Here is a 27,398-nt window from a genome sequence, read left to right on the forward strand (position 1 = left end):
TAATTTAATTAAAAAACTAAGAAGTAAAAAGTAATAACATATTATAAAAATATATATTTTCCCCTTTAATTGGTGACGTACCACACAGCAAGCTTTTAAATCAGGGTTAGGACGGTCCATGGGATGTACTGTAAGCATACTGAATGCTCTCCTGAGCTCAATCTGACCCGCTGTTGCTCTGAAACACTGTCTCTCCCACAAGAGCTCTCTAGAGGAGTGTCTGAAGAGACAACGCCGACGTTAGTGCTGTCGATTCTTCTCGTTTCCACTCGCCCACATCCACCCACGCATCCACTAACACACACGTTCGCTCTCACTCTATTGTGCCAGAAAGCTCTCCCCCATTTACAACTGGCCCACTTCCACATCACAGCATTGTGATAGAGAAGGTACGAGTAGCACCCGTGCTCTGTGGGACAAGCTATAGATATCACTGCTTCACCCTGACACCTAAATGAGAGACCTGGGTCTTCAGCTATACAGAATAAGTGGGATCTGGACAGTGTTATGGAAGATTTTCCGGTGTGCAAAAATAGCCGAACTTCAGATATTCTAGTCATTTGATGATAACATTAAAAGACTCAAAGGAATCCTAGAGGCTGGTAAAACAATAATTGTTTTGCTTTGTATGCCTCATGAGCAGATGTAAATTAAAGACAAGCATTCAATAGAAGTAATGTTAATGCACTAAGTAATAGAATATGAATTCTTAAAATGTGGACATTTTATATAACCATTAAAGCAAATATCTGGAGCTCTTATGAATGCATCAAATCTGCAGTCTTACCCTGAACTCTGCCATTTCCCTTGTTTTCAGTTGCATTTTAATCTACCACATTAAAAGTATTGTAATATAAGAATATTTAAATTGAAAAACTCTTCATACACAACATAAAATAAAAAGATTATGCTGACTTATTACTACTACTACTACTACTACTACTAATAATAATAATAATGGTAAAAATAAAATAAAATAAATCTGTAGTTGATTATCAAATGGGGAAAAATGTGGGTGGTGGTGGTTTATAAACAATAAAACAAAATATTATGCTAAAAAATAAACAAAATAAAATAAAACAGTTATTTATACAAAATAAAACAAAAAAATAAGCAAATAAAATGGTGGTTGTTTACACACAAAACAAAAGATTATACAAATAAAATGAATAATAAAATAATAAAAATAGCTACGGTTGTTTATACTCAATAAAACAAAAGATAATGCTAACAATAAAATAAAAACAAAATGAAATAAAATAAAATGGTTGTTTATACACAATAAAACAAAAGATAATGCTAAAAATAAAATAAAATAACTATTGTTGCTTATTAGTCAAGGCGTTACAAAGGGCCCACATTCAAGTTTAAATCTAGATTTCACCAGTTTTATCCTAGGCCAGGTAGAAATAGTAAGTGATATGTTAAAAATAATAATAAACACACCTCTCCTCAACAAGCCAGAAGATTTTGATGTTTAATACTATGGTTTAAATGTTCAAATCATTATTAGCAGCCATCAGCCATTAAGCTTTAGAGGTGAAGGCAATGCCCTCCATTTTCACATTCTTTCCTTTCTAACAGGTAAGTGCTTTTGAGTTGAAATATCTTTTTTTTTTTTTTTTTTACAGTGAACGGAAGAGAAAAGGAAGTGCATAGCGCATTTGAAAAAGCTCAAGGCTGGTGTTGCTGAATGTAGCATTTCTCCTGCCAGCTTCCCGCATCGCTGAAGCAGCGTCCATTCATTCCAACTGCTACTAGTGAAAAACATCACCGCAGACGCAGGAAGACTCATCAGAAAGAGAGAGACACACACAGAATGCTGACACAAGGGAAGCTGCATTTTATTTTTTCCTCTGTTTTGTGTAAGATGACAGTCAGATATTCCAGTCTGCACGTTTGGGATATGAAACAGTTCGTTTATAAGCTTTGAATTAATTCGATGTACTGATTACAGGATGTCTTTAGACAAGGATACTTGATGATGGTTCTTGATTTTATGTCACTGTTTCACTTGTCACAGTTTGAAGAGCCCATAAAATCCAAACTAGAGATTTGTGCTTTCAGCTTCATGTATTTTGAGGTACGTGAGACCATCCAATATTCTACTAAATCGACAATCTGTGGTGCCCCAGAGAGTCCAAAGCAGCGACCCCCTGGATATTTAACAGAACATTTGACCCACTGAGATACTCTTGACCCTTTACAATCTGCCTTTCCACAGATAATTGTCTGTGTTGTTAGCTTAAGGCGAGAGCTTTCTTTTTTTTTCCAGCACCACACAACTCTTTTAATTTATTCTTTTACGTTCACAGATCTACATCTTTAATTAAGCACCAATAAATGGAATATATTTTAGGGATGCACCGGCTGACCGGCCATAAGTTGGAACCGGACGGTTTTTGTTTAAAATACGCTTTTTCCGGATGTGCGCCCGCGTGCACAGACTACATTGTAATCATTCGCTATCACGTAATTTGTGTGGAAGTATTTCGAAATCTGTGCCCAGGACACGGGCAGCCATTCAGCACTGAAAGTGCAGAGCTACGTCTGAGGCACAGATAGCAGGAAGCGAACAGCCGACTGCACAAAATAAGAGTCCCTTTCCTGCTCACTGAAGCTGCGTGAGTGTATCTGTACCTGCCCTGCACAAGCGGAGACAGTGAAGGGACAAAACTGAAATCCTTTTTTGTTTTTTGTAAAGTAGAAATAGCATACATGTTTGAAAAGCCAGAAGTAAACAACAGTTCTGTATACGATGATTTTAATTTTACCTTAAAATTACATCGACTTAATTTGATTTAAAAATCACCTACTGTAGCACACTGAAGTGTTTCATTCATCCAATTAAACAATTTTAGGGTAATGATTCACATCTATATATTTTTTTAGCTTGAGCCAACAGTTATTTATTTTTAATTGGCTCAAGTAAAAAAATATAGATGTGAATCATTACCCTATTTTTTTTTTTTTTTTTTTTTTAATTTTTAAAACTTTTAATTGGATGAATTAAACACTTTGCATCTTTATTTTATTCACACCAACATTATTTGATTTTAACATTTTGGAATAATGTATTTATATACCATATATTTTATAAGTGTAACTAGTAAAGACCTTTTTTAATTTAAAACCAAATTTAAAAACTAAAACAAATACTGAATGCTGATTAAGAAACATCTTATTGAATGTGTGTTGATTGTGTTGTTTGGACTGTAGAAGTATGCAGTTATTGCCTTTAATTTCACATGGTTACAGTTAATCTTTTCATCTAAGGCCAGTTCTATGTAGTTTCAACCCAATTCAAAAACAAAAGCTAAAGGCTGATTTCTGTATCATCTATGTTTGTATTGAATGTAGGCTACTTACTGTGCAGTTACTGCTGTTAATTTCAGATGGTTATGGTTATTGTTTTCAATAGCCAAAAGCCAGTTTGGCCTATTAAATACCAAATAAACATCTTGTTTATGCACACTTTCCTTCTTTCTTGTTTGTTGCTTAAAAAAAAAAAAAAAACATCGGAAATCTGTATCGGAATCGGCCAGTTGCTTATAAAAAATCGGTATCGGAATCAGCCATGAAAAATCATGATCATGCATCCCTAATATATTTCCCTGCCTAGTATAAGATACTAATTATATAATATTTACTGATTATAAAGTCCATTATGATGTCGTAATGAACACCAATTGAACAGCAGCCAATATTTACAGTCCCTCCAACATAATTTATCATGGGACTCAAATAATCCATGCAACTAGTGTATAATTTCTAAAGATGCTTCCATTCAAAATTATTGTGTTTTGGGTGCCAAAAGTATCGCTAAATGATTGCTACTGGGTATAAATAAAATAATAAAAAAAAAAACTTATATTAGCAAAATATTCATTAAAAAAAAGTCCTAACTACCTTTCTAATCTTTTTGTATTATACAATTATAAAAAAGACCTCTTACATTAGCTTGCTCTATTCTTTTTCTATTCTATCCATTTTCTTTTTATGTATTATATTATTTAAAAGCCCTTGCTACGTGTACTGCATTTAAGCTAACTGAGACTTGATATAGCATTTATATATCATTACTCTTTTGTTGTTTTTGATTGCATCTGTGGTCCTCAATTTATAAGTCGCTTTGGATAAAGGTGTCGGCTAAATGACTAAATGTAAATGTAAATAAATAATATATAAATAAAATGGGTTGATGGGTAGTTAAGTATTAATAAATGGTTGCAAATACATGATATTTTGGTCTCTATCCATGGCATGGGTCACTCATTCAACATTATTCCCATGATTTCGCCATCATTCATGTCTGTTGCATGAATATCCCATGATAAGAACACAATCATAAGCAATAAGACTAGAGATGCCTGCTTCTGCAGACACTGCTAATTGCAAACATTCCTCACGGAGAAAAAAAAAATCTGCCTGACTGGCTAATGATTATATCATCCGGCTGAGAAAAAACCAACTCATCTAATTAGTCCACACTCAACTAGATCAAATGGTGATCGATAAACCGCTCTAAAGCCATAAATGATAGAAAAGCAGAGACGGATGACAGCCGCGTGCCTCGCTCTACCTCCAAACGCCATGTACATCAGCAATGCAGCTCTCTAATGTCCTTCTTGTTACAATGTCTCCATAGTAACCGCTTCCTTAAACAGGGTACCATCAGAAACTTCATTCATATTTATGACCGCAAACATGCCACTTCGCTCATATTTCGCACGTAACCTCCAGGATACTTTTTTGCGAGTTTGAAAAATGCTCCCCCTTTTCTAGGAGTTGTTGATTTGTGTTTGCCTCTCAGTGTGTTTTTGTGTTTGTTGATGATGTTGTTTTGCCAGCAGGTATTCTTATGTAACGTGTTATTCTGCATTTTCAGTGCTAGAGAATAACCAAAAGCAACCAACCTCTCAGTTTTTCATTATGAGATTCTCAGAGCCAATTTGTAACAGGTTTTCAAGGCAACATTAAATCTCTTGGCTTTTTGTCAATGTGAAACGTGAAGAACCAGCAAAAAAAATAATTAAAACGCTCTGCTTTTTAATATAATGAGGCTACTGGACTACTAAACGAATATTTTAGTAATGTATTTCAAAACAAATTTTCAACAGAATTACAACATTCATTAATGCGGTTAATAAAAAGACACATTCTGACCCAAACATCTTTAGTCCACCTGTCAGTGTATTATATCAGGAATGCTGACAAAAGTCTTTTTTTTCCCTCTTATCTATGCTCTTTTGCATCTAAATGAAGAAAACTGCTGATCCACAATCAGGAGCAATGTTCTGAGCAGCAGTATGTTCTTAATGACACCTCTCTCAGCAAGCAGGATATAGCTGTGAACTCGGAGCAAAAGAGAATATTACAGATGTGGATACCACAGGGACTGAACGTCCTGACAAACTGAAAAAAATACAAGTGATGGAGAGGCTGTGCTCCAATTCGCAGGGTCCTTACTGCAGTGTTCAGTGTTCGCTCCCTTCACACTCAACAGGGATTACCACTCCACTTCACAACATTTGTTCATTTGGACGACTTTGTAATGTCATAAAATGCAGAAAACACAGAAATAAAAATAATAATAATAGAAGTAATAATATAAATACTTTTTTATAATACATTTTTCATTTACCGTATTTTCCGGACTATAAGTTGCACTTTTTTTCATAGTTTGGCTGGTCCTGCGACTTATAGTCAGGTGCGACTTATTTATCAAAATTAATTTGACATGAACAAAGAAAAAAAAAAACAAGAGAAAACATTACCATTTCCAGCCGCGAGAGGGCGCTCTATGCTGCTCAGCTCCCTCTCGCGGCTGTAGACGGTAATGTTTTCTCTTAATTCTTGGTTCTAAATAAATGCGACTTATAGTCCAGTGCGTCTTATATATGTTTTTTTCCTCATCATGACGTATTTTTGGACTGATGCGACTTATACTCAGGTGCGACTTATAGCCCGAAAAATATGGTATATAAAAGTATATAATGTGTATTAAATTGAGTGTATAAAATTACATTCAAATATTACTTATTAATTATTAAATATTATTGATATTTTATTAATTTATTCATTACATTTATTTTTAAAGGGTTTTAAAACAACAAATATATATAAAACATTTTTAATATAATTTTCAATCTTTACCAAGCTTTGGAACTAGCCTTCAAACCACTAAGTTTTACCCATTAGTTTTTAATCATTTAAAATATAATACAATTTTGTAAGATAACTTTTTCTTTAATATATTTTCATAAGTGTTTCATTTATATATAAAAATGCATTATGCTGAGTGACGACTGGACATTATTTCACCCGTATTTTTACATTTTAGTTTCATAAATGCATTTATTATGCTTTTTGTGTATATAAAATCACTTTTGTAAAGTTAGTTTGATGCAAACACCAAAATGGCACATCTTGTCTTTGAACCAAATACATATTTTCAGTTATATAAATGTATGTGTATTAAGCTCAAATAAAATAAAAATAATAAAAATGTAATATAATTACTGTAAATATAATTAGACATTCATTTTGCGTAAATAAATGCACACATAATTTAACAAAATAAAAACACAGAACCTTCTATCAGGCTATTCTTTAAATAAATAAATACATACAGTACATATATACATGCATACATACATACTTAACATATATTTTTACATATACATACACACATACCAGCCCCTCTAACAACTGGAGCATGGCAGGTATTGAGAATTGTGGGAACACAGGAAATAGAGAGGCAAACAAGATCATGCAGCAATTCCCTCAAGAGCAGATCTGGTCCCCTGATCTCAGTCCAGCCTCCCAACGCTAAATTCTAACAAAGACTAAGCATGAAATGACCTCAAATCAGCACTGATCTGCATTTGCTACTCTCAAAAGAGCGCTCACCCAAAGTGATGAGCAGAGCCGCTTTCCTGGAAAAGAGGATTGTAGAAACCTAAAAATACACATCAGCTGTGGGACAAGAAAGAGACCCCAGTCAACTCTGTGACAACGCATGGGAAGGTCAGGAATTCAATATTCACAGGAAAGAGCAGATGTGTTGAATCATGGGATTACTGAGATGTCTGCACCAGTTGTAGAGAACAACACATTGATGCTAGTGCAGAATTAATAAATTAATCAAAAACATCTCTGAATGCACAATTTATTGGGACTAGATAGATTAGAGCATTGTGTCAATGAATGTTATGATTTTTATCAGAACATTTAAAATTAAATAATTGTGGACTTAAAATTATTTTAGCAACATCTTTCACTAATTTAAAAGGCATACAACTAGATTACAACAGATTTTTCTTGAAGAGCATTTTCCTAAAGGTGCCATAGAATGAAAAATCACAAACAAGGTTTTCGAAACAGTTGCATGGCTGCAGTGTGTGAAAACAACCAGTATATAATGGTAAAAAATCCACCCTCTCGTGTTTTTATAATCCCAATAAATCATAATCAGTCTTTGCAAACGAGCAGTTTGAGATTTCTCCTTATTATGACGTCATACTTGGAGAAGTCCGCCTATTTGTGACACTCTCTGCCCTATTAGCATATACACAGCCCTGAGTGAGAAGCAGCGGTCCACCATTACTGTTTTCTTGCTGTAGCTGCTGGAGATACAATCTCTGCCCCAAAGGGGCATTACAAAGTGTTGTGTTTCGGGATGCACCAACAAACATAGGAGACTCCATAAACTGCTGAGGACACTATAGAAAGATTATCTGTGGGGTATTTTGAGCTAAAACTTCAAATACACACTCTTGGGACATCAGAGACTTATTTTACATCTTGTAAAAAGGAGCATAATAGATCACCTCTAAAAAGATCCGTACAGACTGATCAATTATTTATCTAAATATGAAAAAAAAAACTTTTGACTAGTTTTTCACTTTGAATTTATTCTTACTTTTTTTTTGTCCTTTAAAAAATTGACGTATTAATAAAATAGCATATTTTAAATAAGTATATAATTTTAAGAAATCATTATTTTTAATAAATAACAAAGACAAAACAAATAAATTGTATTTTCTTTTCTAATAAATGTCATTTGTTACTTATCAGAAACATCATAAAATCAGTATCGATCAGAATTTTTATATTGAGCACCCATACTGAAAGATATGAAAAAATATTAAGTCTGTAAAGTAATTATTTGCAGCGTAAAAAAGCTAATCCCACCATTAAATAATGTTTGTCAAGCTTTCTTACATACAGAATGATTGGAACTGTTTATGTGACTATTTTCCACCCACTCACTATTATTCATTAAAACAGTCTGTTTTTGCAACTGTACCTTAAGAGTTCTATATGTAAATAACCTGAATAACCTCCTAAAGAGTAAGAAAAATACTGTTTGCCATGATAGAATTTACCCAAGCAGCAATTTAACAAAAAACAAGCAAACTACCCAAAGTCACATGAACTGATAATCGCCTTTTCTAATTGTATTCTGCCGAAGAAACAAAACTGAAATGAACACCTCATTGAAACCAGGACAAAAAGAGAAGGAAAAAAAAACTGTGGAATTAAAATTCACGCAATCCACCATCACACACACAAACAAAAGAGAAGAAGGGTAATGAGGGAATTCACAGTGAGGTGCCAAGCATTGTTCCCTCAGCTCCAGCTGGTTTTGCAAAAGGACACCCATTCTCCTGCTGCCGTCTGCAGGAATCAAGGGGAGAACCACCTCCAAATCACTTCACAAACACGGCCTCTGACCAAAGAAGACAGAGTGGTTGAAAAAAAAATTGCCTAGTGCAATATGGGGGGTTTACACATTAACACGGGGCGTGTCGCACAGTGGCAGATTTCCAAACCTTGGATTACGACGATAAAAATCTAAAAGCGAATTGCTGTCCGGGGCAGATTTTGGCTCTATGTGTGTTCGTGAAGATGATCCATTCATGTAGGCTCAGTAGCGTGATAAACACATGCATCCTCTTTAATGCAATATCTTTCAAAACGATCGGTTTTGAAGCACATTTCAGTTTAGTGCTGAAGGCGGACACCCACAGTCATCAGCAAAAGCTTAAAGTAAAGAGCCAACACTCCACTCCTGAGGCCTCCGCTCCACCCCCATGTGACACCCACAAAACAGCTCTTGGAAAGTTCTTTACAACCCAGCGAAACTGGCCGCTAGTTCACACTAAATCGCATTAAGTGAAGATGGATTATTCTCACTCATCCCTTCGCCAAAATTTTGAGGGGAAGTATATTAGCTCAGGTGGGTTAAATGGATTTTCTTTCAATTGTATGAAAGAATCGTTGAGATTTGCAAACAGGATTTAGTTAATGGTCCTCCATTCACTTCTTCTGATCTCAAACCTAGAAAGTAGTTCAAATGCAAGATTCCTCTTTGTGTAAAAGGCTTGTCCTCTGTAAAACCTTGGTCTTTTCAAGGTTTGGACACTGACAGATGTAGTTAAGCAGGAACCAGGCTTGTGCTTAACATGATAACCCAATCAGAGATCGTGTGTACATACATATAGATAAAGAGGTCTTATGTAAACAGTTGGTGTGAATGGAATATAGGCAAAACTAACATGAAAGAAACAGTAAACAGAAACAGAAACAAAAAGCTACTACACGTAGCATATCAATGTCAAGTAAGATACTTTTAAACTGTAGCTCATCAAGCTACGACATAACTAGTTAGCTTAAGTTAGCTTCTATTTGATAGTAGAATGTAGTGTAGCTACCTGCATCGAAGCCATTTCATTTTCATTTTTAAATATATAACTATCCAATGCTATGAATTATAATTTAAACAGAGCATTTCTGACACAAAAGCAAGGGATCTGAATGAATAAATGAAGATTTCAATATCACTTATCGAATTTACACTAAACAGAACTACAATATAATTTGTACTATAATAAAATGTATCATAACAATATAACACAAGACACATTATCCAATCCAACATATGAGAAAAAGATCAATTTAGGCTGAACCAATTCGCTATGATGAATCAGACTTTCCAATGCTCCATATGAGAGGGAACAGTTTAGAATGAACCAAATCACTAAAATGAATCACTTTCCAATGCTTCATTTGTGAGATAGAACAGTTTAGAATGAACCAATTCACTGTAGCAAATCAGACTTTCCGATACTTCATATGAAAGATAGAACAATTTAGAATGAACAGATTCACTACAAGGAATCAGACTTCCTAATACTTTATATGAGAGAGAACTGTTCAGGATGAAGTGATTCAGTATAATGAATCAAACTTTCCAATGCTCCATATGAGAGAGAAGAACAGTTTAGAATGAACTGATTCACTAAAGTGAGTCAGACTTTCCAACACTATGTATGATAGACAGAACCATTTGGAATGAACCAAATCACTAAAATGAATCAGACTTTGCAATATTATATAAAAAGAGAACTGTTTAGAATGAACCGAACCGACTTTCTAGCAGTATGTATGAGAGAGAGCTCAATTAACAGTTAACTGCTGGAAAGAGTAGCTTGTAAAAGGGATTTTGGAAAGAACTCTTTACAACAGAAAACCCTATGAACTACGCATCATTACAGGTATTTACTAATGAATCACCCTAAACAGGTGATTCTTCTGCACACAAGAGTATCACTTTGCGCAAGTGCTTCTGATGGTCTATGGGCCTTTGCTTCAAAAACCAAGTGCTCATGGGAAAAACGTGTGTGTATATGTGACAAGAGCCAAAAGCGACAGCCGAGTGCTCGGTACTCCAAATAGATCCATCAAACCATGAGGAAAACAAGCTGAGCGGAGTTTACTAACACAACCTCCACTCAACGCACACTTCCTGCCTCAAGCAGAGACAAGTAGGTAAAGAGCTGCTTCCAGAGCCAAAAAAGGATGTCCTTGAAAGCTGACTGACGTATGAGTGAAAAACTGTGACATGACCTTGTTTTAGAATTGCCATTAATAAATTCAATTTAACTTGTGCAGGTCTGAAGTCCCTGCACAGGACGATATATGCTCGATGGCACATGCCGTGGAGCTATTCTACTTCCTGCTTCCACTTATGGCGCACTGCATTTCTCCAAGGCCGTACTAATGCTGGAGGACGGGGGTGAATTCGTGAAGAGGAGCCAGAACTGTGTGAATATCTCTTCCGGACTGTATGGCAGTCGTGCCCTTGTGGTTCAGCCTGCGTCACGGGGATCCGTATCCAACCAGGTGGCACCCACCGCTGGGCAAACCAGGGGACCTGTTGGCGTACGCCTGGATGATCCCAAATGAATGAAAAGCCTTTGTAAGCATGTGTAGATACAAATAAGATGGTCTCCACTGTGTTGTGTGTGTTTGTTTGAATGTGTCGATCCTAACAGCGAGGAGAACCGGGGTCTTTGGCAGGCTTCAGTCCCTGTTCTCCAAACCCTCCTCTCATGTCACAGACCATCTGCTACTCAGCAGCCACGCTGGCACCGGAGATGAGGCGTACTGTTCTGGTCCAGATGCCTATTCGGCTGTACTTATACAAAGTCAGATCCATCACCTCCATAACTTGGTGAGAAGATCGCAGATCAGCGTCATATCCTACACTCAAAATAGCTTAGCAAAATTCCTGAGAAAAACCTACAACAGTTGCAATCAAATCTAGCATCAATGGGGGTCATGTTTCAGGTTCAAGCTGAACCGACAGCATTTATAGCATGTTGATTACCACAAAATTAATTTCCACTTGTCCCTCCTGGTTTACAGTAAGACACTTACATTGCAAGTAAATGGGGCTAAATCTGTAAACGTTAAAAAAAGTCACTGTTCCAACAGTACAGCCACAAGACGTGTATGATATGCATGATAGCATGATCTTAATGCGAATAACTGCTTATTAACCATTTTTGTTAGTTCAATTCATCTTTACAACCATAACTTCAATTTTTTACTTGAAAATAGGGGTGTGTGATAGATATCGTCTACGTTAATATCGTAACCGTTGTATAAACTAAATGTGATTTGACATTATTGAGTATATCACAACAACTAGACAAATGCACACCCAGAGAGTGCACACATTCACTATGAGATGTGTTAGACTACAGCACAAGCACATTTAAGGTTTCACTTTATGATTTAGTCTATTAAAATACATTTAGAATTCCAACAAATATTCCCCTGTAAACTTTTATGTCTTTTCTATTTGAATCATCAGATATAGTTAATAGCGTTAATAGTGCAGCGCCTCTGTATATAAAAAAAAAAAAAAAAAGTTTTTTCTCCAAATATCAGTACAATTGCAAATATAATACTGACTTTATAAAACATAAAATGTTAATATAAGATGTTACTATTAATTGACTTGCATTTTAGACACAAGTTCTTGTTTTTGCTCTATTTTGTCAATGAAAATAATTTCAAACAAAGCCGCAGTCAAACCGTTTTTATAAAACTAAAATAGTTGATACTGATTACATTTGATTGGTAACAGACCTATAGTATTGTACTATTTAAATTTATTGATTAAATTATTTATTTGACAAAAAATATGATGCAAACATTTAATTAGGTTGGGAAAACATTTGGCCTTATAAAAGGTATAAATGCCCAATTGCTTATTACAGGTAAAAAATCTGTTTAAACTTATTGGAAAGGTTCATTTCTGTTTCTCCTGCACACTATTCACCACACAGAATATAAAGAATATCAAAAGCTCTGAGAGTCTGAGAGCTGTCCACAGCAGTCCTAATCCTGCCAAAATACCAGCACAATAACATGCTCAGCAAAAATACAGTTATCAACAAAATTACAGAAAATATAGAGATATAATTTTTTGTCACTATCGCACAACCCTACTTGAAAATTTTGGGATGGTAATCTACACCACAAATGCCGTTGATTGAGCTTAACTTGTATTGAACATGGAATATAAGTAGTAATTTGGCATAAAACTATCTAAACAAATAATTTTTTTTACATTTAGTAGGCCCTACCCTTAAAAGGTACACCTTTGTACCTTATCTATGCCTAAACGGTGTATTTTAATACTAATATGCACTCGTTAGAGGTATAGAAGGAACAAAGCCTCATTGTCATAGTCCTCATAGAGCAACTAAAATTTAGAAATAGAATTAACACTCTTGCTCAAGGGTGCAATAGTGATGTTCAGAAAAATAAAGTGTATATTCAATAGTTTGGACTAGAGAGAGCGCCTCTTCCGCAGATGATCCCTTGACCACAACCAAAACACAGTCCCCTGGCTTTTTCTGTGAAGCAGAACATGTGTGTTCACTTAAGAGAAGCAAAAAAAAAAAGGCCTGCAAACAAGCGGAGAGAGCACCTTTGTGTAGTGGGAACAATGGCCTACATTATGTTCCAGAGATAGGCCGTGGCTTCAGAGTTTCCCTGCTATGAAAAGATCCTCTTTACGAGTAGCTTTTTGACCTGTGACCTCTCACATTTGCAACCTCGGAGGCTCGGAGCATCCAGAGTGCACCAAGTCCAGGGTGGGACTGAACCGCCGAATGAGAGACTCCAGAAGCATCAGAAGCTTTCTGACAGAGAGCTTTTGAGATTAAACCACGTGGATCTGAAAAAATCCATCAGATTCCAAGAAGACCGTCCAATGGAGTGAAGAATAACGCTTTTGTTTTGGATTTTCTATTGACGTCGCCAACGTGTCTTGTTCCAAGACAATCTCTTCGGTGAAGAGCTGACACAGATGCACAGACTGAATGGTGATCACTCGCAATTAACAACAGCAAAGATGAAAAATGAAGACAGAGATTATCCTTAAGACAGAGCAGAGGTAGATTTCTCATGGATAGGGCTGGGATAAACGATTATTTTTTGAACGATTAATCTAGCGATTATTTTTCGATGCATCGATTAATCTAACGATTAATTTTTCAGACCGATTCGATTTCGATTATCTCCCCATTAATTGACTGCTAACAAATTATACATGTTGATTTACATATCTGAATGAAAAAAACATGAATTCTTTAACATTGCAATATATGTTTATTGCTCTTAAAATTACAAAATAAAAGACTGACTAAGAATGCATTACTTTGCACTTGTATAGAGATAGCATTCAATAAAACCTTGAAGCCTTGAAAACACATAGCTTACTGAAACAAGCTTACTGAACACATAAGGCCTTGCTTAATGAAAAAAAGTTCTTCTTTCAGATGAAAATAACAACAACTTGATGTCTAGCATTCAATAAAAAAGTTCACCCAAAATACTTGTTTAGAGCAATTGAAAGAATACAGTAACCAATGTAAACTTGAGGGCTTTAAGCTAATACAGAGAGTGCTTTTCCAAAAAATAAAAATTAACAGTGGGAGCCAGCCGGTCATGTAGAAAAAAAAAAAAATCTCAGAATGCTCCACGTGAAACTTTGGCGTTCCGCCCTTTTTCTATCGTGTCTAATGATTTTGGTTAATATGCACGAGGGAGAGGGAGAGGGAGAGAGGGAGAGAGAGAGAGAGAGAGAGAGAGAGAGAGAGAGAGAGAGAGAGAGAGAGAGAGAGAGAGAGAGAGAGAGAGAGAGAGAGAGCAAGACAGCGCTCGTGTAGTTTGAAGACTGTGAGTGCGCGAGCGCGCGTGAAACTTGGGCGTTTCACCCTTTTTCTATCGTGTTTAATGATTTTGATTAATATGCACGAGGGAGAGAGAGAGCAAGAAGCCCTCGTGTAGTTTGAAGACTGTGAGTGCGCGCGCAGCCGGGGCTCTCTCTCGTACGCGCCCTGTCACTGTCACTCACCGATCAAATAAGGCTTTGACAGCCGCCAAAAAAAAGATCAATGCAGAAAAACCCCTGGATTGGTTATATAACGTTGGACAGAATGTTGATCCGGCCATCGCGTATATTCAGCGCACATAAGGTAAACGTTTTGCAAACGTTTTTTAGAGAAATAAAAACAGGTCGACAAATCGATGCGCATATTTTGCGTCGACGTTGTCCCAGCCCTACTTGGAGAACTTTAAATTGTCCTTAATAAGCTCATTTCCACCTTATTCTTCGAGTAGTCATACGCTCATAACTAAAACACTTTCTGCAAATTCTCATGAAAATTATTTTAAAAATATAAAAAAAGGGACCTTGGTTGACAATAGAGCCTTTCGCACCTCTTTAGTTCCAGAATTATATGTACAGTACTAAAATACTGGTACGATTTTGCACAAACTATTTCCCAGTACCAAGGGTTGCATTCGCACCGACAGTGTGTACTAGGAAGGGACATAAGCCTGGCGACAGCGACGTCAATTGTGCCCGGCATTCAACAACGAAAACAAATAAAAGAACAACGTTAACAACAGGTGGATGGAGGATATGGAATGTTGACGTATACGTAACGCAATTGAAAGAACGGAGAGGATGACTAAGAATCTCCAACGACAACTGGCAGTGCTACATTTGCTACAAGTTCCTGCATTTCTATCGCGGTTCTAAAAATCGCACCCAGTTCTGGCAAAAAGTGGGTGGTTCCACAATTAGTTCTAGTACTATGAAAAGGTTCCCGTGATGCGAAAGGCCCTAATCACTTATGTTTCTGAATACAAACTAAATTATTCTTAGTCTATTCTTTTTTTTTATCCACTCTGCAATGCACGCAGGCTGCTCTTGAGTTTTAAAGTATAATAACACTGACAAAGCCACAAAACTAATATAACAGCAAACGCACCAAACAATAGCAACACTTCCTTACACTCCACTTCCATAGAAAACCCATGTTTCAGCTGCAAAACCTTGCTTTTAGTCCCAGAGTACATTTCTTTTTAGAAGGCAAATAATCCGTCTTTAATGTCCTAAGCACAACCATCAATATAAAAAATAAATAAAGAAATAAACAAGATACTGAATAAGCCGCCTGCAAGTCTTTCTGAATTATTGATTGTGCGTTCACTTACAAAAACGGGAACAATCAGTGGTGAGCGAACTCATAAAACACTGTTCCTCAAGCTTTGAGAAGCAGAGCGAATATCAGAGGTGATTTTTTTTACTCCTGTTCTGTTCCAATCTTCAGCAAAGCTATAAGGCTCCAGTTTCTAAGCAACAGGCGCGCTGCAATAACGTAGGACGGTCGCAGTAGTATCTGCAGTCCAGACACACAGGTGCATATTCACATGACAGTTTCTTCTGCAAGAGCGTCACAAGCCTCGCTGCAGTCAAAATACCTGTGGAAACTCCCCTGTGATGCAGCGCATGCAGCTTTAGTGCAACTTCACGCTCTGCATGCAACGCATCACAAGGAAATCACTGCTTGTACTCTTACTGGATCTCTTGGAGAAGAAACATTTTGGCCTTGTGCATGAGCTGACTCACAACAAGATATTTTTGGCAACACTTTCAATTATTTCGTAATGACAGTCAGCAGGTTGTCAATAAAAAAATGTCAAGCTGCATATGCAAACGTCAAACAGCTTAATTTGATTCCGTTCCAGGAATTTCAGGAGGTTCTAGGAAGACAGACAGCACGAAATTAAGGAACAAGAATGTTGCGCATAGAGATTTATGCTGCTTATGACAAAACAGTGCATATGTAAATTTCTCAGGCATGCCTTCAGTAAAAGAAAATATTTTATTTTCTTTATTTTTTTTAACATAAAAGCACAAATAATGTGCAGTATTACAAATTCAAAAATCCTAGTCAAGGCTTATGAAGTGTAACGGTGATAGAAAAAAAAAACATTTTAAAACAAACTGCTGGAACATAATTTGCATAACAGTTTGAGCAGCAAACCATCATAAAGCCTGTGAATGTGAAATACATTTTACTGAACACCAAGGTCATCACCATACATTTCAGTAGTCAATATTAGTGGAATTTCATGAATTCAATACCACAGCAAAACCAATATGCTACATATTAAATATCAACTAATACATGAAAACTATGGCATGTAGCCTTCAAATATTTCTCAGTAGGTGAACACTGTAAACCCCCCCCCATCCCAATTTCTGGAAATCGGACAATAATAAAACCCGCGATATCCCCACATGCAACTATCAGCAAATACGTTTTTCATACAGTTTGAATTTTTAACGAGAAAGTTAACCAAAAAGTCATTTTGTCATGATTTACTCACCCTCATGTTTCTCCAAACCTGTATGAGCTTCTTTCGTCTGTTAACACAAAAGAAGATATTTAAAAAAAAAATTAAAAAAAATTATGTTTGTAACCATACAGTTGCTGGTAGCCATTAACTTCCATAGTATTTTTTTTCCTACTATGGAAGTCAATGGCCACCAGCAACTGTTTGGCTATCAACATTTTACTTTAAAATATGTTCTTTTATGTCAACTCATACAGGTTTAGGGTAAATAAAGGACAGTTTTTTCATTTTTGATTTTAACTTCATCTCCATTTTGCACTGTGGTTTCATTTAGACCCTGATGACATTGAATTCATAATTCTGTAAACACCAGTGAACATCTGCTGAAGGTCGTTCAGATAACGCTGACAAAAAGAATTAAAGTGAAAGAACGGCCACAGCATCGCTGCGGCAGAGATCAAGTCAGAAAATGTGCTGATATGGCATCAGTTATAGCAGCATAAAAACAACAGCAATTACATTTCCCCTTTTTTCGGAAGCTGTCCCAAGTGACTATGATGGCTAGAAAGCACGTAGGGGGAAAAAAAAAAGACTAATTCTGAAAAATAATTATAAATCAATAATAGCAACACTGCACCACCTAAAAAATGATATGCTAAGAAACAGTCAAAGTATTTTGTCACCATGAAGTTGCTAGGGTGTTGCTATGTGCTTGCTTTGCATTGTCATAGATTACCAATAACTGCAATTAATCCTGTTTGTGATGTGAGTGGCATGACATGCTTTATATTTTCTAGGATACTGACATAAAATGTAGGAGGATTATGTAAATACCATGTAAATAATATAACCAAAGGGGCATGACAGAGGTGAAAGAGAAGCAAAGAAAACACATCTTTCTGCCTAGAGGCATCTTGTGCTTGAGTGTGTAATTGCTTTGATGAATTGCTGATAAGCTTTATCACAGCTAAAAAGAAATACACAATTGGACAGATTTGTGCTCTTTTACGAAACCTGTAAAATCACATTAACTTTCTGTGTTCTCTAATAACTGAACATGCATACATAAAAGATACAAGAGTATTTGACAGATGGAGGCAGATTTTTAATTCCCAAAGCACAATGCACTTCAAGCTGGACTTCACAGACAGTCTTAAAGTATAGCTATATTTCCTCCAGCTAAGATTAAATCAGATTGACTAGTTTCCAAACCTTTTAGAATAGACCTGAACCAGTAAAGATAAAGGACGGTCACTATTCTAGCAGATGACTGTTTGGAATGAAAACTGTATACTATTTTTATAAAAATAAAATATATAATTAAAAATGCATTATGCAAGAAACAATCACATACTGTTATACACACAGCATTTATTTCCCCCTCTACATTCCAATGATAATTCAGGGACTTTTTAATCACTTTTTTATTTCTTTATGCTCATAAACATTTTGAACAGTTTAATTAAAGAAGCCGGTTTCTAAATAAAAGTAAACTCAGAAACATCATCTAATTATGTGCTTGCTTTATTTATCTTGGAAATGTGTACAAATCAACAATTTTTTTTTTTTTTTTTTACAGCTAATCAAATAAAGTGGATGCATTGCAGATTACACTAATTCTGGTTCATTCGCCATGCTGGAAATGGAAAGTAAAGTTTAGCAGTATTGCATGTGGTGCCTTTTGTTCCCTTCTCCACATTTTAGAATCTTTAGTATGTAAATGCATACAGACAAATTTGCATATAATATGCATACGTACTGCTGAAATAGTAAAGGTAGTATTCCATTCACTCGCATACAACAGAGGATTTGCATTGCACTGGATGAATCAACTAATGGCAAAATGACCAAATCAATATTTATCCTGTCATCAGCTGTTGATTGCCATAATTTGATTTATTTCGTTCAATAAAACATCCAGTAGTCAAGGGCACAACAACTAATGCTAATGTAAACTAATAAATATGTTCCATCTGCTTTTAGATCCAAACCAATCCAAATCAGTTATTAACATGTGAGGAGATATTCTCAACACTTACACCACAAGTATTGGTCAGCAAGCTGGAGATAAGCATAAGACGCCTCCGTTGTATAGGCCAGACGTTCTGTGATACATCAAGTGATACATTGCAATTATGATTTTCCATGGCAACATCAAGACCTCACATGTGTTACAAGCTTTCTGAGGATTTCTTTACAGGCCGGTTGAGTCAGCATCAACCAGAGGTGATTGACACTGGTCGCTACTGGCATTTGCAGTAAAAAAGGGTAACTAGTGTTTGTCTGAGAGGGCAAGGTTATTTCAGGTCTGGAACAAAAGAAACACAAAAAAAACTGAAAAGTTTCTGGAAAATGGCAACATAAGTTTTCCATTTCTTTATCTCAATGAAATGACTTATACAGCCAACAACTGATTGATCATAGTCCTCATGGATCTGAGCTAATGCACCTCCATTTTTGAGTAAGAAAGCATTATTTGTGGATAATTTTGGCGATGTTCATTAAATTATTTTATATTTAACTCAATGACTTGCACAGACACCTTTACCTAATTTAGCTTCCTGGTTGAGAATGACAGGTCAATGAGACCCACAACCAATCAGTTGCAAGAAGAAACACAAACCTATGCGAATTTAAAGAAACAAACTCATATAAAGAATTAATCCAATATTTGGTAATAATACAACAAGAAATGTAAGCAATGTTTTGTAGGATGGTCATTTTTGACCAGGAACACCACAAGTGTAGGGTGGGTTGGGGGTTTACCAAGAAAAGTAGAAATATTATACATTTTTTGCTAGGAATTAGTTAAACCCTGTGCGAGGGAACAAAGTCAGTAGGTTTTACACCAATGTGATACCATTAACTCGCATTTTAAGTAAAAAAAGATCCTCTCTTGGTCAAATGACAGGAGGGCTAAGCTGGATATTATTCACAGTGTAAATGACTCAATCATACTTAGTTAAAAATCACCGGTTTGCTGGTCCAGAGCCAGGGCTGCTCCTTAACCCTAGCGCAAGTAAAGAGGATTAGCTGGATAATACTATTAACACAGATTATTTACACCCTCCACAGTGAAAGATGAAGATCTACACTAATATCCTGCAATAAAGAGGTACTGTCTGAATTACAATGCTTCTGGCCTACAATACAACTCACAATATTGTCAACCCCTCACTGAAATGCTATCTCCAACCTGCCTACTCTATATGGAATACATAGCGATATTATTTTAGAAAAGCATCCATCGATTTGCTCTGTGCTGCTATTTCATATCAATATATCATCAGCTTTCACATAACCCAGGCTCTCACTCACACCCACATACCAAAAAGGCAAACTCTAGCACTCAGAGTCACCCCCTCGAAAGGGTGTCCGCTCATCCAGAAATTTCTCCATGTCCATTTCTCAACGGTAAAATGAACACGGAGTTACAGAAGAACGTCCCAGTTTACAGCCTCACCAAATCTGAGATTCACAATCATCTCATTTTATATGAAACCACTATTTATTATAGAATACATCAATCATCTCCCCATTAATCTTTGAACATAAATGTTATTATTCACATTTATAGTGTTTCAGCATTGAAGCATGGTCATATAACTGAGAAATACTAGACGGTATATAAACGGTATGATAAGACTGTATGAGAGGATTCTGTAATATCCTGCAATTCTAGAAGTGATGTGACTGTAACAGCAATGGTTTTGCATTTAAATAACCTGTGACTAAAGCTCATCTAATCTGAACTCTCAACCTGACCGTTAATATGAGAGTCAAGGGGTCGGGTCTGTAGTAAAAATTGGGAGTCAGAGTCAATGTATTTAACATAATGATGTTTATGATGCTAAAAGCCCATTTTATCGGAGACTGATGCTGACAAATTGAAGAGCTGCTCATCATGAAACAATCACATCTAAATTAAGATCTGCTGTTAAAATCACATCTGACTGGTGAGTCAATATTAATACAAATCTTTGATGTGCATGCACGTACTCAAATTGAGCAGTCGTTCTGGAAGCTCATAGTTATGTAAGATCTCTGCTCTTCAGATAATCCGACTAAATGTTGTCTGTAATCCAAGACTATTTCAAAGCATATCAGACAACATAAAGACCATTTACATTAAACTAATTCCCAATTCATATTAACAGCCAGTTTATCAGCATGCATTGCAGGATTTTTATTGCATATTTAGCGATCAGAATCTTCTTGGTGGTTCACGGCCATCAAGTGGCCCATTAATCATTAAAACTGTAGATCAGTAATGGCCAGTCCTCACAATACACTCATTTGTGACGTCATAGATTGTCTTATTTGCATGCACCATCAGCTTTTATCTTCAAAGCCATTAATATGGTATCCAATAGGACAGATGTGTTGTAAAAAAAAATGGTTAAACTTGGGATTCAGAGTAAATGTCTTTGACATAATAGAGTGAAAAACTCACTTTAACCAAAGAATGACTGATGCACAAATAGTAGGTGAGAGGAACCTTGGAAAGCATGGTCCAGAAGAGCCTCTAATGAAACAATCAAATCTGCATTAAGATCCACTGTGAAAATCAAATCTGACTGGCATGTCAATATTAAGAGCCACAAATCTTTGATATACAATTTAATTTACAATGACCTGTTTTGGAAGCTCGTGGTTATGTAAGAACTGGGCTCTTCATTCCCAAACAATCCAACTAAAGAAAGTGTAAACATCAGCTGTATTATGTATGCTTTTCAAAGCAAATCAAACCTATTTTGTGAAACTGGTATCACAACTCAAATGAACAGCAAATTCCACATTAAAATATTGTAATGCATATTTAGTGATCACAAGTCATGTTGGTGGTCCCTGGATATCAGTAGCCCCTAATTATTATGATTAGGGATATACACTCATTTATGTCGCCTAGGTTTCACGCACCATCTGCTTCTGTCTTTACACTGACAGACAATACAATGTTTCATTGTGGCATCTTTTAATACGCTTACCTTCAATGGAGATCACATGCTCGCGGATCTGGTTCTGGAGGGCCAGGTCATCGATGCGCTCGACCAGGTCGTATATTGCATAAATGTTCGGGTGGACGGACTCGAACCGATGGATCTCGGCTCTGATGGCTGCTGCGTTGGATAAAACGAACTGGGAGCCCGACGCGCCGGACTGCGCTGCAGGGCCCGATACGGTTCCCGAGCCAAACTGACCCGCCCCGGAGCTCCCGGACGATCCAGATCCGAACTGAGCCGTGGGAACCGGCACCGGTGCCGGTACCGAACCCGGGGTGGGCATGGTGGGCTGGGACTGCTGGGAGATCCCGGACACTGACACCGAGACCGGGACGCTCGACTGGTAATTCATCGTTGTGGATCTGTGAACCGCTCAAGGAATAATAGAAACGCCGCGTTTGGAATGCTTTGGAGAGCGCGCGAGGAATCCGTGCTGCACACTGTAATCTAGTTAAGAATGAGAAGAACAACTATATATGACGCATCAATGGGTTTCCAACAATCCACGCGCCTTGCTCATAATACCAAAACTTCAATCAGCATCATTGTTCCCAGCGACGAGCTCGCTCTTTTGCGCGTGTCCTGTCCTTTTCTGACAATGAATGTCTTTCAGATGGACACACCTTTGTTTTGGGGAGATCTTCTGGACCGAATATCTCTCTGTTTTGCTTCCCAGCCTGAAGCGAACACAATGAGGCCGGTTATCGCAATGCGTCCGAGTCCATTGACTGACTGAATGCGACAGTTCTACACTAAACTCATAAACACGTTTGAATCCTCTTTTTGGTCCAAGAAGTCCCTCCCCGGCCCCCACCTCCATCCACTCCGAGTCTCCGATGTGGAAAGTCCGAATCTTTTAGCGAATCTGTTCATTTAGTGAACCTGTTCGAAGAGTCGAATGTCCGATTCTTTCTAGTTATCGCTCAAAAGCGTTTCCAGAACCCCTTCGCTGCATGTTACATTCATTTCTACAATAATATCACTGTTTATAGCTACACCTTAAGGTGCTGTCTGTGTAGGGATATTTCGCACTCAGAAATGTCCATTGTCTTTTTTAAAGCACCTAGCAATATTTGAAACACCGCTCACACAGAAATGCCTTTCATTTATTTTATTTTTGTATTATTAAAACAAGCATTTTTAAAAGGTTGTGGCCTACTGATGTTTCTATATCAGACTCCCACTGTTGTTTTGATTCTCACAGCTTTCATTTAAAATGTTTTGTTCATTTTAACAACATTGTTCCCTGTATTAATAGTAAATTAGCTTTAATTATGAAATATAGTATACCGTTTATTAATCTTCCTATCTCCCAGTGCTATTTAAGTCCTGTACAGTGATTTACAAACGCTTTGTGAGTCGTCTAAACCAAATCATCACAAAGATTCGGTTCAGAAGAACGATTCGGACATCACTACTGCGACGTCACACATCACGTAACTGTTCTTGAAATGGGGGGTAGTGAAATTCGATTGGATGTTTAGGTGGTGTTGGTATACTGCGATTGATGCTTCAGTATTATGTAACCAGATATTTTTCTTGACAGTTTAATGCTTATAATTGTTCAGTCCTTCACAGACACACACAACAAGATTCAGTGACTGCCGTGTCTGATCGAGGGTTACAGCCTTAACGATATTAAAAGACCATAATTTACAATAGCTATAACAGACATTACATCTCAGGCTTGACACAGTTATTGTTGGGTTTGATTCAAATAGAGATGTGATTCTCTGTCCACTGTAAAAACAGTATCAGGGCATCCTCTAGCATTTATTCTAACAAGTTTAATCCTTGCTTTGAAGTACTGTCATGTTACCATGCTATCAGATAAATACTATGGTATTGAATGTTTGCTATTCATTTATCATGGTCATTTAATTTTATATTAATGCTAGAATATATGGATCTGTCATACTATGTGTTCAAATAACATGGTGTAGTATAAACCATATTTTTAATAGGAAAATCCTATGGATAAAATTGTTTATCATTTGTGATGTTAAAACTTTCACAGCATTAAATAACCATTGGATGGGTAAATAACCAAGATGTTGCAGTTTAACCTCCTAATACTGTCAGTATCGATTGTTTCTTCCTGGGCTTTGGGGAGATCTTCACACTGTTTTGTTAAATGGTTCTAATGGTTCTTGTTAAATGTGGGAAGTCGTGGCCTAATGGTTAGAGAGTCGGACTCCCAATCGAAAGGTTGTGAGTTCGAGTCCCGGGCCGGCAGGAATTGTGGGTGGGGGGAGTGCATGTACAGTTCTCTCTCCACCCTCAATACCACGACTTAGGTTCCCTTGAGCAAGGCATCGAACCCCCAACTGCTCCCCGGGCGCCGCAGCATAAATGGCTGCCCACTGCTCCGGGTGTGTGCTCACAGTGTGTGTGTGTGTTCACTGCTCTGTGTGTGTGCATTTCGGATGGGTTAAATGCAGAGCACAAATTCTGAGTATGGGTCACCATACTTGGCTGAATGTCACTTCAGTTTCACTTTCTATTGAGTCACTTATTATGGTTCATTTTGTAATGTGATTAAAATCGACACAATCTCTGCATCTCAGTTCCACAGGGTTTGTGATGTAATTCGCTTCATGTTGACGTTTTCTATCACTTATCAAGAACGAAATGAACAATAAGACTTCAACAGCTGAAATCTGCACACATAACAATATACAGAATATGATGTTATTTTAACAACTGAGACTAATTTATTATTTTGTGTCTAATCTGCAATATTCAAAAACATCTCTGTAAGTAGTCTGAGACATCTGAACTTGAGATATTTTCTGTGGGCTTTATTCATATTCCATTTTACCATGAACCTTTCCTTTGATCTTGAGAGAAATCTTGCATCATTAAAATATTCTCACTTGAAACTAGTGAGAATAAAATTCACCAAGCTTTATTAATTATACGATAATGGAGATTCAGTGCAGATGAATCTAAGAGCAGACCCACTTTAGATAAAAACTGCTTATGACTTTCAGCGTTCTAACATCCCCTGAAAAATGCTGATATTGCACTGATCATGCAAGAAGTTACACAACACTTATGAGATTCAGGCAATAAAGCACTGAACATTTTTCAGCCTTATTTGAACCCAAATCTCGGAGTCATTTTTTGCATCATCTTTGAGCTTCATAAGCTCTAGAATGAAGAAACTGAAAGGAAGCAGTTCATCAAAAGAACTAAACTCCCTGCTGACTGTCATTAAAGGGACACCCAGGAAATAGCCTTAGTTATAGCCAGTAGCCCTTATTAATAGTTACTGGGTTAATCCAGAGGGAAAGATTATGGTAATTTTCAAATGATTCTGTATTCAAATGTACCGGTTATGAAATATATTTGGGATTAATCTCTTTAGATGCAGCTGAGGGAGGGGAGACATGGGATTTGTCAAGCTAGAATGGTGCAATCCAGTGGAGACTTCTGTCCAGAGATTGATTGGCAAGCTTCACTAAGAGCAAGCGACTCAGTTCAGAGCGATTCAAAGTAGTGGGTCTCCATCTATTGGTCAAATGGGGAACTGTAAGATATGTTCTGCCCACTTTTATCACACATTTGTCCTGAGGAAAAACTACTAAAGATGTGTACTTGAACCATAACGTTACTGATCCTCTCTACTCCTCATAGATAAAAAAAATATATAATATGTTTATCTTGAATAACTGACTGACCACATCCAAGCATCTTGTCAGATTTTTAATACTTTCGTCTTCAGGTTCTAGTTGTGCTCCCCACATCTTTGTTAGTTTATGGACAGAACTTTGCCTTGTTTGTTGATATTACTAGAACATTTCCTGCATCTTTTGTTTTTCAAGGTATATATGTGTATGTGTGTTCAGTATAATTTTTCAGGCTTGTGTTATTTGTTCGTAAAAAAAAAAAAAACTTTAGTGAAAAGAAATCTAGCATCTTAATGCAACAGTATTGCTTTTGAAATCAGCTCAGCACTGTGTGTGTCAGTTTATTGCGGTTCACTGTATCTATTTTGCAGTGAGATATCAACCTCCAAATAAAATCTATCTATCTATCTATCTATCTATCTATCTATCTATCTATCTATCTATCTATCTATCTATCTATCTATCTATCTATCTATCTATCCGACTATCTGTCTGTTTATTTATATGTCCATCCATCCATCCATTACACTAAACTGCACTGGCCTATAAAGTCTCTAGTGAAGTAACAGGTACAGGTTGTTACCAGGTTGGTTGTTACATGTGTTACGGTGCAGTACAGATGGCATTTTTATTGAAACAGTTGCTGATAACACTTTCATTTGCAGCACAATAAAGGTGTTTGCACTATGAGAGTAGTAAGCACATCAGAAAACACATTCCAGAAAATAGTTGACACTATTATGAATGTCTAGAATACAAAGCAATGGCTCACAGGTCCTCATCACTTTCAAAATGGATTCCATCCTGTTTTAGCCAAGAAGTCCCCTAAAGCACGAGGCAGACAGATTTGACATGAATATAATATAATGTAATCCCAAGCAGGCTTCAGTTTTAATGGAGTAAAAGACCTAAATGCCAAAAAAAATGCTTATTAAATATTTCTATATTTAATCATATTCAGCCTCATGTCTTTCTGACAAGTTGAACAGTCAGTCTAAAATGAAAAAGAAGTGATTTAGTTTTTTTGTTTGTTTGTGTTTTTGTTGTGAAGATTTAAATGTAAAAAAATACATCTGAAATAATATACTTATTAAATATTTATATATTTAATAATATAGAAGTGTATCTTAATTTCTATATCTATATTTTCTTTCACTGAAATTACAATAAATGAATTAATGTAAAAATATTTTTCAAAAATTATTCAATTTTTTTTCAATAATTTAAGCAATGCCAATAGCGTCCCTGAACAGCAGGGGGAAAGAAAGACAGAGAGTGTGCATTGTAAGTCGATTTGGATAAAAGCATCTGACAAATCCAGTAATGAAAATATTAATTTACTTATAAGATGATGGGGCAAAGTTGAGCTGTCATCTGATTTTTACAGAATGTATTTGCTATTAGAAAAAATAATTGATGCAAAATATAAAGTCAAATATTCAATGAAATAATCAATAACATTTAAATCTGTATGTCTTAACAGTTTAGTTTACTTAGAACAAACTAAAATGGCAAAATTAAAGAAATGTGACTATAGCCTACATGTAAGATAAATGTATTACTTATATTAGGCCTACAATTTATTTGAATATTGGGATATAGATATCACAATAGCAACAATGACTATAAATTCAGACTGATTTACTCAATTGTAGGTCATGGCGAATAATAAAGACAACAAAAATAACCTCTTTAGGATTTAGCAATCTGTTATTTGTCATTCTTTAGACGTAAACAACATACTAAA

General features: G+C 36.3%; 1 protein-coding gene across 1 annotated transcript in view; it reads right to left on the minus strand.

Annotated features, from left to right (window-relative positions):
• agap3 (ArfGAP with GTPase domain, ankyrin repeat and PH domain 3) overlaps positions 1 to 22,834 on the minus strand; it is a 179,448-nt gene extending 156,614 nt beyond the window's left edge. Inside the window, exon 1 of the mRNA XM_059535218.1 lies at positions 22,005 to 22,834. Coding sequence (XP_059391201.1) covers positions 22,005 to 22,371 — 367 coding nt within the window. The 5' untranslated portion in view covers positions 22,372 to 22,834. The remainder of the gene's footprint in view (positions 1 to 22,004) is intronic.
• Positions 22,835 to 27,398: the final 4,564 nt, after the last annotated feature.

Source organism: Carassius carassius, chromosome 42 (genome assembly GCF_963082965.1).
Source record: "Carassius carassius chromosome 42, fCarCar2.1, whole genome shotgun sequence".
NCBI classification, from domain to species: domain Eukaryota; kingdom Metazoa; phylum Chordata; class Actinopteri; order Cypriniformes; family Cyprinidae; genus Carassius; species Carassius carassius.